Here is a 15,324-nt window from a genome sequence, read left to right as displayed (position 1 = left end):
ATGTAGCAAAGGAGGGATCCAATTGGTAACAGGGCAGAATTTGAGCACTTAGGGAGCCAAGACCGGATTCTTCGCCTAAGAAGTGTGAAAGCTAGAACCTGCTTCAGTCTTAGAGGAACCGAATCCATTAGGGTGAAGGTGCTACACATTTAATCCCGTGTTTTGGAAGAGCAGATGTTTAAAGGGGTAAATAAGAGCTGAGACATGATTCGTATATGAGGCACAGGAGCTGCAATAGGGTTGTAAGGGAGCTTAGATAGGATGTAGAGATAAAAAAGGGCAATAAGGGCTCGAGCAGAGTCCATTGAGGAACAGAAGGTTCTAGCATTATTAGGAAGCCAAGTGAGGATCCATAGATACACTTCAGGCAATCGTGTGCTACTGTCTGTGGGCACATTAAGCAATACTGGGGCATAAGGGAGCTAAGACGGGGTGTATCATAGGGGTATGAGAGGGTCACGATTCGAGGAACAGAAAGTAAAGACATTGAGGGTACAAAGGCAAGATTCTGTGCACGAGAGCTTGAAGATGTAATGGCCGTGAGAAGGAACTAGTAGAAGTTCCAGTGTTTTAAAGGAAAAGGAGGCGAAAAAGCAAAGGTTAGAGTAATGTAATAACAATGTGATGGAACGAAGATGAGATCCAGCGCTTTAGAAGAACGGGGTTAAAGGGGAGTGAGGGAGCTAAGAACAGGAGGTTAAAGGGGAGTGAGGGAGCTAAGAACAGGAGGTTAAAGGGGAGTGAGGGAGCTAAGAACAGGGGGTTAAAGGGGAGTGAGGGAGCTATGAACAGGGGGTTAAAGGGGAGTGGGGGAGCTAAGAACAGGGGGTTAAAGGGGAGTGAGGGAGCTAAGAACAGGGGGTTAAAGGGGAGTGAGGGAGCTAAGAACAGGGGGTTAAAGGGGAGTGAGGGAGCTAAGAACAGGGGGTTAAAGGGGAGTGAGGGAGCTAAGAACAGGGGGTTAAAGGGGAGTGAGGGAGCTATGAACAGGGGGTTAAAGGGGAGTGAGGGAGCTAAGAACAGGGGGTTAAAGGGGAGTGAGGGAGCTAAGAACAGGGGGTTAAAGGGGAGTGAGGGAGCTAAGAACAGGGGGTTAAAGGGGAGTGAGGGAGCTAAGAACAGGGGGTTAAAGGGGAGTGAGGGAGCTATGAACAGGGGGTTAAAGGGGAGTGAGGGAGCTAAGAACAGGGGGTTAAAGGGGAGTGAGGGAGCTAAGAACAGGGGGTTAAAGGGGAGTGAGGGAGCTATGAACAGGGGGTTTAAGGGGAGTGAGGGAGCTATGAACAGGGGGTTAAAGGGGAGTGAGGGAGCTATGAACAGGGGGTTAAAGGGGAGTGAGGGAGCTAAGAACAGGGGGTTAAAGGGGAGTGAGGGAGCTAAGAACAGGGGGTTAAAGGGGAGTGAGGGAGCTAAGAACAGGGGGTTAAAGGGGAGTGAGGGAGCTATGAACAGGGGTGAGTTATATCCTTGACTTTTTCTCATTATAAACCACTTCTCTCAGGATTATTGTTGGTTCAGGAACTCATGAAGCCACCAGGTTTTGCTTACGTTTTTTTTTTTGAAGCTCCCACTGGATGTGGCTGCTATAGTATGAACTGGAGTGTGTGGCTTCCTTGAGGTTCTGCTCCTTGCCCGATGTTCACTGGTGTGAGTCTCCTGGAGCTTGTTGTCCTTCATCACTTCCATCGTATCGCAGAGGGATGTAGGGAGCAGGGCGCATGAAGACCAAATTGTCAGGAGGGGGAACATTTTTGTAAATGTTTAAAGTGTTTGCAAAGTTCTTGATGTTTATATGCAGATGCAATCTAGGCCTCCTTTCTATACCACATGAATGGTCCTGATCAGAGGTCGCAATAACGCCTGTTCAAGCGTCATAGACGTCTGTTCAGGCCATTTTACTCCCTGGAAAAAGTCTAAGGCGTACCAATACGTCTTAGACATTTCCCCCCCATTCATCAGCGCAGGGTGCGCTGTGAACGGCACGGGCGGCGCAGTGATGCTGCCCGTGCCTGAAATAACCAATAGCAAAGCTCCTTACAGCAAGGAGCTTTGTTACTGGTTAGTTTGGACGCGCGCAAGAGTGATACAGCGCCTTGCAGCAGAGGAAGCCGGCAGGAGCTGGAAGGAGGAGGGTCCGGCTCCAGGGGTGGCTGTAGTAAGGCGAGCAGGGCGCGCTGCCCAAGGACCATGGGAAACCCTGAGGAGCCGCGGACTCGTGTGACTGGTCCCCGGTCTGAAAGAAGAACTGCCGGCTCCGGGCCTGTATCCCCCTGGGTGGAGCGGGCTGGGGGGCGGGAGAGTTGTGGCAGTGAAAAGCTCGGGCTGTCACTCTTCAAGTGAGTGATTCCCCCTTCCCTCAATCATGGTTCCATCCAGTCTCCCAGTTCTCTGCACCCCCCTCTGCTTCCTCCTGGTTCTGTCCACCTTGCTATAACCCCATAACTAGCACCCGGCTCCGACTCCTCCTGCCACCCCACTAGTGACCCTGCTCCTCCTGCCACCCCACTAGGCACCCTGCTCCTCCTGCCGCCCCACTAGGCACCCTGCTCCTCCTGCCGCCCCACTAGTGACCCCGCTCCTCCTGCCGCCCCACTAGTGACCCCGCTCCTCCTGCCGCCCCACTAGTGACCCCGCTCCTCCTGCCGCCCCACTAGTGACCCCGCTCCTCCTGCCGCCCCACTAGGGACCCTGCTCCTCCTGCCGCCCCACTAGGCACCCTGCTCCTCCTGCCACCCCACTAGGCACCCTGCTTCTCCTGCCACCCCACTAGGCACCCTGCTCCTCCTGCCACCCCACTAGTGACCCCGCTCCTCCTGCCGCCCCACTAGTGACCCCGCTCCTCCTGCCGCCCCACTAGTGACCCCGCTCCTCCTGCCGCCCCACTAGTGACCCCGCTCCTCCTGCCGCCCCACTAGGGACCCCGCTCCTCCTGCCGCCCCACTAGGCACCCTGCTCCTCCTGCCACCCCACTAGGCACCCTGCTTCTCCTGCCACCCCACTAGGCACCCTGCTCCTCCTGCCACCCCACTAGGGACCCCGCTCCTCCTGCCACCCCACTAGGGACCCCGCTCCTCCTGCCACCCCACTAGTGACCCCGGTCACCCCTCCTCCTGTCACCCCACAGGGAAGAAGCTGAACAGACTCCGCCGACTATTATGGATCCGTTCAGTTTCCGTTCGGGATCTGTCTTTTTTTCCAGACCAAAAAGTGCTGCATATGAGGCTTTTTTTTTGTCTGGTCCTTTGACAGAATCTGCCACAGAGCCTACAACGCAGATGTGAGCGAGTGCAGGCCACGTATTATGTATTTGAATTACTTCAACTTTCGTACTCCTCCTCGGGTAAAAATACTCCTCAAAAATGGTCAGAGGAGTATTTTTGCTCTTCTGGAAAAAACATAGTGCGACCTCTGGTCCTGATATTATCTCCTCCAATTTAGATTATATCTTCTGCAAATAGTTCTCGGTGTTCACCATATAAAACATGAGTTAACCTTAACTTGGAGGTAGATTTAGAGGAATGTGAGGAGTTGGATGTGACGGAGTCAGTTGTGTGTGGGCATTTGAGAGAAATACACCACTGATAGAGTTCGGGATATTTGGCTTTCGAGTGAAATTTAAGGAAAAGTTAAAAGTTCCGGTTACAGTGATTATTATGTCATGAAAGTCGGGCATTAAGTAGAAGCAGCCGTTCCCTAATGATGGACCTCGATGAGCCGGTGCATTGTCCTCCATGAAGATGACATTAGGCCGGTGTTGTTCCTGCAGAGACACAATAACCGGATTACTGATGTTCTTCAGGTGGTCTGGGCTGTCACTGGACCATTCACAGTGTAGGGCAGTTCTGTACGGACTAGACACACCGGCCCGCACTGTGACCCCACCACAGGCTCGTCTGGTGACCACAGTGGCTGATGCAGAGTGCTCTCGTTGGCGGCCATCATTTCTCCTCAGCGTGAATCCACTTTCATCAGTGAACAGCGCTGAGGCCACCAGTCGCTCGTCAGTGTAGATGCTCCCTGGCCCACGCAGGACGACGACGCCTGTGCCTGGTGGTGCGGTCAGGTACTGTCGAAGGTCGTCTAGTAGGTAGACCACACTGATGTAAACGGTTTCCAATGATCTGACGTGACACTTTGGTGCCTCTTACCTCCCTTATTGTGCCTGGAGTTGTGTGGCGTTCATCATGGTTCCGCAGGGCAGTGTTCACAATGAAGCGGTCATCAGTGTGGGATGTGGCCACGGGACGTCCACTTCTCTGCCTGTCTGTGACTCTTCCAGTCTCTCTGTATGGGCCCATTCAGATGGCCATATGAATGGGTCCGTACCCGTTTCGCAATTTTGCGGGAACGGGTGCAGTCACGTTCATTCCAATGGGGACGCAGAATATGCGGACAGCACACCGTGTGCTGTCTGTATCCGTGGTTCCATTCTGCGGAAAGGATAGAGCATGTCCTATTCTTGTCCGCAATCACAGACAAGAATAGGCATTTTCTATTATGGTCGTGTGCATTCCGCAATTTGCGGCCCGCACGTGGCCGGTATCTGTGTTTCTCGGATCCGCAAAGCACTACGGTCGTGTGAATGCGACCTTATCTCTGATACAATCTGCTGATGACTCTCTGTGACGCTCTAAGCTCAGGGGCCACTTCCATCTGAGAACATCCTGCTTGAAGCCTCACAATGGCGAGGTCCTGTTCATCAATTGTTAGGTGTCGTCTTGGTCTCATGATGTCACAGTGTGAGCAGCATGATGAGGAGGACTGTTTATTACCAATTCTAATGGAACCAGGAAATTTATTGGGCGATTCATGGATCAAACACCTGGTGTAAATTTTGCCGTTAAGCTCCTTTTTAGAGAACAGCAAGTTGTGCAAAAATTACTGAAACATTGAACAGTTGGACAGGAGCATTCAGAAGGTTAGAGGTCACATTAAGTTCCCCTGTAAAGGTCAGAGGGCATTTTAGGCTCATCCAGAAACTAAACTTTTTGTGAGTAGCGTTGATGCATGACGGAACTAAGACAGGATCCATTGTATGAAAGGGACAGGAAGTACTTGGGTTGTGGGGGAGCTTAGGTCAGTTGTATAAAAGGAATGGAAAGTAACAGGGTTATGGGAGGCAAGTCTAAATCTATTATATGAAAGTAACAGGAGATAACTGAGCGTATGAGGAACAGGAGGTAAAGGGACGTTAAGGTGGATTTACTCGGGACAGTTCTGCAGCCGATTATCGGGAAGTGTTCCTTCCCGACAGTCGGCTGCTTGCTCAGTGAAGGAGACACATTCACATGCAGCGATCTCCTTCACTGTATGAGGACCGGGGATCACTATGGCCTCATGACCACACGATCTGCTGCCCGGAAACTATAATCGGTGGTGCCTGCATGAACGTCAGGATGACCCGATGAATGAACGTTTACATGGGCAGATTGTCAGGAGCGGACATTTCCGATAATCTGGACGATTATTCGCTCGTGGAAATGCAGCTTTATGGAGCGAAGAGAAGTTCAATTTTGTGAAAGGCGTATGAGGGAGTGAAGAGGAGACCATGGTGTGGCTGGAGCAGGAGACAGGGATGTGAGGGAGCTGAGACCGGACTGTCTGATAGCGGCACCATGCGATGGGTACGTTCCCTGTGTTTGGAATGTTTTAGTGGTTGATGTCATTTCATTGATTTAACCTCCTATATTTTCTGTTCAGGTGTCCACCTGGTTCTTCACAACCTTTACCGTGTCTGGATTAAAGGATAAGGTCCACCATGTTGACAGCCTGCACCAGCTCTTCACCGTCATCTCCCCGGACCAGATAGAGATCCCACCATTTGTGCTGGATTACGATGCGCGGGTAAGATACGGGCGATGCTTTACTGTGTTATATATGGCGCCGTGTTCATACGTATATATTACAGCGTTCTTACTGTACAGCCAGCTGAAGATACGGACGACGCTTTACTGTGTTATATATGGCGCCGTGTTCATACCTATATATTACAGCGTTCTTACTGTACGGACAGGTGAAGATACGGACGACACTTTACTGTGTTATATATGGCGCCGTGTTCATACGTATATATTACAGCGTTCTTACTGTACGGCCAGCTGAAGATACGGGTGATGCTTTACTGTGTTATATATGGCGCCGTGTTCATACCTATATATTACAGCGTTCTTACTGTACGGCCAGCTGAAGATACGGGCGATGCTTTACTGTGTTATATATGGCGCCGTGTTCATACGTATATATTACTGCGTTCTTACTGTACGGCCAGCTGAAGATACGGACGACACTTCACTGTGTTATATATGGCGCTGTGTTCATACCTATATATTACCGCGTTCTTACTGTACGGCCAGCTGAAGATACGGACGACACTTTACTGTGTTCTATATGGCGACGTGTTCATACGTATATATTACAGCGTTCTTACTGTACGGCCAGCTGAAGATACCGGCGATGCTTTACTGTGTTATATATGGCGCCGTGTTCATACCTATATATTACTGTGTTATATATGGCGCTGTGTTCATACCTATATATTACAGCGTTCTTACTGTACGGCCAGCTGAAGATACGGGCGACACTTTACTGTGTTCTATATGGCGACGTGTTCATACGTATATATTACAGCGTTCTTACTGTACGGCCAGCTGAAGATACCGGCGATGCTTTACTGTGTTATATATGGCGCCGTGTTCATACCTATATATTACTGTGTTATATATGGCGCTGTGTTCATACGTATATATTACAGCGTTCTTACTGTACGGCCAGCTGAAGATACGGACGACGCTTTACTGTGTTATATATGGCGCCGTGTTCATACCTATATATTACTGCGTTCTTACTGTACGGCCAGCTGAAGATACGGGCGACACTTTACTGTGTTATATATGGCGCCGTGTTCATACCTATATATTATAGTGTTCTTACTGTTCGGCCAGCTGAAGATACGGACGACGCTTTACTGTTATATATGGCGCCGTGTTCATACCTATATATTACAGCGTTCTTACTGTACGGCCAGCTGAAGATACGGGTGACACTTTACTGTGTTATATATGGCGCCGTGTTCATACCTATATATTACTGCGTTCTTACTGTACGGCCAGCTGAAGATACGGGCGATGCTTTACTGTGTTATATATGGCGCCGTGTTCATACCTATATATTACTGTGTTATATATGGCGCCGTGTTCATACGTATATATTACAGCGTTCTTACTGTACGGCCAGCTGAAGATACGGGTGACACTTTACTGTGTTATATATGGCGCCGTGTTCATACCTATATATTACTGCGTTCTTACTGTACGGCCAGCTGAAGATACGGGCGATGCTTTACTGTGTTATATATGGCGCCGTGTTCATACCTATATATTACTGTGTTATATATGGCGCCGTGTTCATACGTATATATTACAGCGTTCTTACTGTACGGCCAGCTGAAGATACGGGTGACGCTTTACTGTGTTATATATGGCGCCGTGTTCATACCTATATATTACTGCGTTCTTACTGTACGGCCAGCTGAAGATACGGACGACGCTTTACTGTGTTATATATGGCGCTGTGTTCATACGTATATATTACTGCGTTCTTACTGTACGGCCAGCTGAAGATACGGACGACGCTTTACTGTGTTATATGGCGCCGTGTTCATACCTATATATTATAGTGTTCTTACTGTTCGGCCAGCTGCCAGTGCTTAGCGTGGGAATAACACCATGCACTTACGTCTGTGTGATATGGCGGCCATGTTTTCCTGTACGTTTGTCCGTGAGACAGTTAACACCGGCAGAGCCAACGTGACCTGATGAAAACCACATGTAGCACGAAATCTGTGCAGAGTGGAGAGCGGCTGCCAACGTAAGGCAAAGGCAGGGTTAACGGAATTCCCCGTCCCCCTTTGATGTCTCTGGTCCAGGAGGCCTGTGGCCCAGATGAGGATTTATAGTCCAGCTCTGCTCAGTCTGCGGAGATGTAGTGACGTGCCCGGAGCTCGTGCTCCACATACTGCAGGAATAATCCCCCCATATCTGAGCGCAGCGCGTTCGCAGGCCACTTTACGGGGTGTATCACACAGAACCCCCAAATCCTGCCACCCCACAGTCCATAAGAATTACTGCATCTCTCAAATACTGTACATCTCATTTTTCAAGTTCTTCACGCTTTTGAGATCTCTGCTTGCTGTCAGTGAGTGAAAGCACGCTTTGTCTACCTTTGCAGCCAGACCTGAGGGCAGAGGTCGCACTACGTTTTTTGGTGCAGTAAGTTCTCCTCTTAGCATTTGCAGCCTCGGAGGAGAACAGAAGATGACGCTGCGTGGCGCTTTTTTACTGTTTCTGTGGGACACTGTGGCATTTTAGGGTTCATAATCGCCGCTGTTCTTGGGGAAGGCGCGGTTCACACAATACCAGATGTGTGTTGTTTTTTGTGTTTTTGCTGCTGTTGCAGAATAATAGCGCGTCTCGTTTTTTCTGGCCTCATTCTGCAGTGGAGCCTACCCAGACTGCGCTGATACACTGCTCCAAACAAAATACCTGCAAGACTTTTAGCAAAGTGTAAAATCGCCTGTACATGCGGCTGTGATGCCTGTGCAAGCGTCATTGCGACCTGTGGCTGAGGGTCGGTGCAGACTAATCACAGCGGAACTAATCTCTGTCCAGCGTTTGTTACAATGTGTCGGGAGAGGTTTGCGCCGTTCACACTGGTGGGGTCACACAGCAGAAGGGACGTCCTGTCCATAGTCCAGGCTGGAAACCTGGTAAAGGACATGACGTCGGCGGATGCCGGATCAGCTTTCCGAGAGGTTGAGCCACACAACCTCAGAACGGTAAGTATATTATATACAAGCGTCCTCCCTTAGGGGTATGCGGGGCCCGCGGGGGTCCTGGAAAACTGCTTTAATGAACATTTTTCCAGTTTCTCACTGTTTTCAATATCTCTGCTTGCTGCTTCTCCCACATAATTGGATAGGCGGGGCCTGCTGGCTCCCGGAAAACCCCTTTAAATGCTTTAGAAATGTTTATGAAGCCGTGTAATATCTTCTTCTGTCGTCTTCTTCTGCAGGAGAACGGACCCGTCTTCCCATCGCAGTCCTCGGGCCTCTGACTCTGCCCCCTCCTCGTCTGTACGATCCTCTTTGGGCGGTGGAAGTCTCCTTTGCTGCTTCTCTGTGCTTATTATCGGACTGGACGCCGGCGAGCGATGGACAATGCTTTATACGTGTGACCTGACAACCCCTAGAGACGATGGACTGTGCTGTACAGCGCGGTGTCAGATGACATTTATACCTGTGTAAATATTTCAGGACTGATCCCAGTGGGTAATAAAGTCCCTTTATAAGGTGAACCCCCCCCCTCCCCGCGGCCTGATGTGTCTTCCCAGCAGAGGAGCTGTGTTCACTATACGGGGGCCCCGTGGACTTCAGATCATTAGTGCATCGATCCCGGGTCAGAGAGGAGTAATGATTCTGGGGTCCCAGGACCCGTCCACTTGGTGCCTGAGTTCTTCTACCCTGATTCACCGAAGATGGGCCTCTATCACTGTGGGTGGGGGGGGGGGGACCGTGTGCTATTGTTCCTGGAACCCTAAACCATGAGACACAATAGATCGGGGGATTCTATCAGGAAGATGATAGAACATAGGCACGCCATTGATCTGGGCCCCCGAGCTGCTGCATGCCACCGGTAGAGGAACCGCTACTGATCGTAAGGATTGATTGGTGACCCTAAGTGGGGAGGAGTCGGCACCCACAAGAACGCGGCAGTGTAATCATGGCCGACGGTTACTCTCCACAGATTACAGACTTGGTGGTACCAAGCCACAGCCCCTTCTGAATACTGACGCACTCATATATGTGCAGGCTCGTTAACGTGAGGGCGAGATGGCGATTTCTCCTGTCAGTCTCGACAGTCACACTCTAAAGAGCGAAACTCAACACGAATGAGCTTTTATGTGATGAAGGGCATTGGAATCACAAGTCACACATCTGGCCCCGTTCAGCACAACCCAAAATGTAGACTGCAAGCAGACCCTGTAAAATCCTACACACCCCAGACCCCCTAAACTAACACAGACCCCCTAAACTAATACAGACCCCCTAAAATCCAGACCCCCTAAACTAACACACCCCCTAAACTAATACAGACCCCCTAAAATCCAGACCCCAGACCAGACCCCCTAAACTAACACAGACCCTAGGCCAGACCCCTTAAAATACAGACCCCCCACACCAGACCCCCTAAACTAATACAGACCCCACACCAGACCACCTAAACTAATAGAGACAGTATACCAAGCCCCAAAACTAATACAGACCCCCTAAACTAATAGACCCCATACCAGACCACCTAGACTAATACAGACCCCCCAAACTAATATACAGCATACCAGACCCCCTAAACTAATACAGACCCCCTAGACTAATACAGGCCCCACACCAGACCACCTAAACTATTACAGACAGTATACCAAGCCCCCAAACTAATACAGACCCCCAAAACTAATACAGACCCCAGACCACCTAAACTAATACAGACCCCCTAAACTAATACAGACCCCCTAGACTAATACAGGCCCCACACCAGACCACCTAAACTATTACAGACAGTATACCAAGCCCCCAAACTAATACAGACCCCCAAAACTAATACAGACCCCAGACCACCTAAACTAATACAGACCCCCACACCAGACCCCCTAAAGTAATACAAACCCCAGACCAGACCCCCTAAACTAATACAAACCCCAGACCAGACCCCTAAACTAATACAAACCCCAGACCCCCTAAACTAATACAGACCCCACACCAGACCCCCTAAACTAATACGGACCCCAGACCAGACCCCCTAAATAATGAGACCTTGCAGCTAATGCAATATAGAGAGACAGCAGAGAGAGAGCGCACAAGAGGGACTATGAGACTGCTGGGAACTGTACACCAACTGGGGAGGAGGCAGCAGAAGGAAAGTGAGAATAAAGCAGAGTGCTGAGATTGGGAGAGATAAGGGGCTTAGAGAGCGCTTTGCTAAATCTAGTGACCACAGGGTGAGAGACAGTCACAAAGTGCTGACCAAGATAAGGGGGGAGTCTCCAAGTGACAGCGACTAAAAGCCAGAACACCACAGGATGCATTCAGGTTATTGGGGGCTGCAGTACCTGACATGGCCACTGGATGGCGCCTTCTGCTTCCGCTCTGTACATTGCACAGTCGTGGCAAAAAGACTGACACCAATTTTTTCACACATTTTGCTGCTTTGGTTTTTCTGGCGATGATTGAGGAGTGATGAGATGAGTTGTAATTAGCTGTCAGGTCAGGAGGCCGTGCCATGAGAATGAACAAACCCTAACCTGCCTGCATCATGTGATCTTCTCGTTAGCTCAGGAGAAGGTTTTAACGAGGACAAGGAGGCTGATATCACTCGGCCGTGCTGATTGGATTAGGGCTCATTCACACGGCCGTTGCCGTATTGCGGCCTAGAAAACGGCGGGTCCGCGATACACTGGGCACCGGCCGTGGAATGGGTCCGCAAACCCAGAGATCTGGAACAGAACGGAAGCACTACGGAGTTTAGGTGCAAGAGCGTTGAATCGGTTGCACAACAAGGATGTGTGACTTTTGTCTTAAGGGTCCTCGAGTCTTTACAGAAATTTGATACATTTCTCAAAAAAACGTAGGCGTTGGACCCACAGCCATCTGACCGATCCTGAGGATAACTCGTATCTACAGACTAGATATCCCCTTTAAAGTGGAGCTCTGTCAGTAGGTTCCCCCCCGCCATGTGACCTACTCGGCTCTTTTTGAAATAAATTACTCATGTGTACAATGTCATGTGACCTCTCCTATTCTGCTGACTGGTTGAAGTTACTTGTCATGTGACTCCCCTTTCTAAGGCACTCGCATTAGTACCAAGAATGGAGGCGCCGCTTGTCCCTGCAGTACCAAGAACAACCACTAAGTGCAGAGGCGCCGCTGTGCCTGGACAACCCTGGATGCCATGGTCCCTGTGCTGTGGGGTCCTGAGGATGGATGGGTCAGTAGGGTGGGATTCTGCTCGGTGGTGACGGTGATAACCTTGTGGACTCTTCCTGTCGGCTGACTCGGCGCAGCGAGAACATCTGGTGGGGCCGCGGATTCGCCGGCTAATTACTTGTGACGCGGCGCTGGCTGTGTTTGGTTTTTTTCCATGTCCATATTTAGCTCGTGCCATCTGTCCGCAGCCCGTGGAAATCCCACATAATCTCCGGCCGACTGCTCCAGGGTCACGGCGAGGAATGATTCAGATGGAAACTGCGTGTCGCCCTCTATTAACCCCATCAGGCCCGACAACACGGGAAACAGATGTCAGGACTGAGCAACCAATCCGGGCCCTCTGAGAAATCACAACCCTGCACCGGCAGATCCTCTGAGGCTCCAGGACCTTGGCCCCTCAACAGATAAGCGTTGCAAGGACCCTGGCAGCTGCTGATCTCCTCTACAAAGAAGATGGCATCAATCAGGATCTCGTCAATGATCCGTCCATTCACTGACTTCACACCATAGGCATCCGAGTGTGTGCGTCACTTACCCGGGGAAGAGATGGTACCAGGTGCATCATGGGAAGATGGCGGCCTGGTCTGAGGGATCACATTACATCATGTGGACGGCCAGGTGTGCGCGTCACTTACCCGGGGAAGAGATGGTACCAGGTGCACTATGGGAAGAAGGCGGCCTGGTCTGAGGGATCACATTACCTCATGTGGACGGCCAGGTGTGTGCATCACTTACCTGGAGAAGAGATGGCACCAGGTGCACTATAGGAAGAAGACTATACAAAAGAGGCAGTGTGATGTTCTGCTGGAAACCTTGGGTCCTGGCACCGTGTGGATGTGATAAGTACCACCAACCCCAACCACTGTACAGACACATACTCCATGGCAGCAGTGCCCTCTCTTAGCAAGATAATGCGCCCAGGGATGTATGAAGCCTGACAGGATGTGGCAATTCTCCACCGACTGGTGTGACGCCGATCTGACGTTCACGCTTCACCTCCAGGTACCCAGAGGCGTATTGACGTTCGTGTGACATCAAGACATCAGGATTGATTATGTAAAAGACGAGGGAGTCATCCTGCGGTGAGCGCTGAGACAGACCTGAATATTTACAGGGAGAGCAGCGGTACCAGGAATGACGGAGGGCAGAAGCTAGGGGAGCAATGGTTGTGGCGCAGGATGGTCGGGGACCCCTAGTGTACAACGTAACCAGAGCTGGGGATGGGTCTGTACATAACTGAAGGGACTTGTCATTCAGGACTATTATAGTGGAAGTACTGGAGCTCCCTCAACTTTCCCAGATACAGATATAAATAAGGAACAAGAAGAGGGAGCAAAAGACTGTATTCTCCTGTCCTACAGTCATCCTCTCCCCTGAAATGGCTGATAACAGGGGGCAATAGATTGTATTCTCCTGTCCTACAGTCATCCTCTCCCCTGAAATGGCTGATAACAGGGAGCAATAGACTGTATTCTCCTGTCCTACAGTCATCCTCTCCCCTGAAATGGCTGATAACAGGGGGCAATAGATTGTATTCTCCTGTCCTACAGTCATCCTCTCCCCTGAAATGGCTGATAACAGGGGCAATAGACTGTATTCTCCTGTCCTACAGTCATCCTCTCCCCTGAAATGGCAGATAACAGGGGGCAATAGACTGTATTCTCCTGTCCTACAGTCATCCTCTCCCCTGAAATGGCTGATAACAGGGGCAATAGACTGTATTCTCCGGTCCTACAGTCATCCTCTCCCCTGAAATGGCTGATAACAGGGAGCAATAGATTGTATTCTCCTGTTCTACAGTCATCCTTTCCCCTGAAATGGCTGATAACAGGGAGCAATAGACTGTATTCTCCTGTCCTACAGTCACCCTCTCCCCTGAAATGGCTGATAACAGGGGGCAATAGACTGTATTCTCCAGTCCTACAGTCATCCTCTCCCCTGAAATGGCTGATAACAGGGAGCAATAGATTGTATTCTCCTGTCCTACAGTCATCCTCTCCCCTGAAATGGCTGATAACAGGGGCAATAGATTGTATTCTCCTGTTCTACAGTCATCCTTTCCCCTGAAATGGCTGATAACAGGGAGCAATAGACTGTATTCTCCTGTCCTACAGTCACCCTCTCCCCTGAAATGGCTGATAACAGGGGGCAATAGACTGTATTCTCCAGTCCTACAGTCATCCTCTCCCCTGAAATGGCTGATAACAGGGAGCAATAGATTGTATTCTCCTGTCCTACAGTCATCCTCTCCCCTGAAATGGCTGATAACAGGGGGCAATAGACTGTATTCTCCTGTCCTACAGTCATCCTCTCCCCTGAAATGTCTGATAACAGGGGGCAATAGACTGTATTCTCCTGTCCTACAGTCATCCTCTCCTCTGAAATGGCTGATAACTGGGGGCAATAGACTGTATTCTCCTGTCCTACAGTCATCCTCTCCCCTGAAATGGCTGATAACAGGGGACAATAGACTGTATTCTCCTGTCCTACAGTCATCCTCTCCCTTAAAATGGCTGATAACAGGGGGCAATAGATTGTATTCTCCTGTCCTACAGTCATCCTCTCTCCTGAAATGGCTGATAACAGGGAGCAATAGACTGTATTCTCCTGTCCTACAGTCATCCTCTCCTCTGAAATGGCTGATAACAGGGGGCAATAGACTGTATTCTCCTGTCCTACAGTCATCATCTCCCCTGAAATGGCTGATAACAGGGGGCAATAGACTGTATTCTCCTGCCCTACAGTCATCCTCTCCCCTGAAATGGCTGATAACAGGGGGCAATAGACTGTATTCTCCTGTCCTACAGTCATCCTCTCCCCTGAAATGGCTGATAACAGGAGGCAATAGACTGTATTCTCCTGTCCTACAGTCATCCTCTTCCCTGAAATGGCTGACAACAGGAGGCAATAGACTGTGTTCTCCTGTCCTACAGTCATCCTCTACCCTGAAATGGCTGATAACAGGGGGCAATAGATTGTATTCTCCTGTCCTACAGTCATCCTCTACCCTGAAATGGCTGATAACAAGGGCAATAGATTGTATTCTCCTGTCCTACAGTCATCCTCTCCCCTGAAATGGCTGATAACAGGGGGCAATAGACTGTATTCTCCTGTCCTACAGTCATCCTCTCCCCTGAAATGGCTGATAACAGGGAGCAATAGATTGTATTCTCCTGTCCTACAGTCATCCTCTGCCCTGAAATGGCTGATAACAGGGAGCAATAGACTGTATTCTCCTGTCCTACAGTCATCCTCTCCCCTGAAATGGCTGATAACAGGGGGCAATAGAC

General features: G+C 50.1%; 1 protein-coding gene across 3 annotated transcripts in view; it reads left to right on the top strand.

Annotated features, from left to right (window-relative positions):
• The window catches only part of GDAP2 (ganglioside induced differentiation associated protein 2), a 35,946-nt gene extending 26,573 nt beyond the window's left edge, over nucleotides 1–9,373 (top strand). For 2 of the 3 annotated variants that reach the window (XM_040422790.1, XM_040422789.1), the window contains exons 13-14: nucleotides 5,701–5,844; nucleotides 9,070–9,372. In XM_040422790.1, the coding sequence (XP_040278724.1) occupies nucleotides 5,701–5,844; nucleotides 9,070–9,111 (186 nt within the window). In that variant the 3' untranslated portion in view covers nucleotides 9,112–9,372. Of the gene's footprint in view, nucleotides 1–5,700; nucleotides 5,845–9,069 lie in introns of all 3 variants that reach the window. The other variant, XM_040422792.1, reaches the window with a different exon arrangement.
• Nucleotides 9,374–15,324: the final 5,951 nt, after the last annotated feature.

This window comes from Bufo bufo, chromosome 3 (assembly GCF_905171765.1).
Source record: "Bufo bufo chromosome 3, aBufBuf1.1, whole genome shotgun sequence".
Classification (NCBI taxonomy): domain Eukaryota; kingdom Metazoa; phylum Chordata; class Amphibia; order Anura; family Bufonidae; genus Bufo; species Bufo bufo.
The sequence above is the reverse complement of the archived record's forward strand: the minus strand, read 5'-3'. Positions and strand labels throughout refer to the sequence as shown.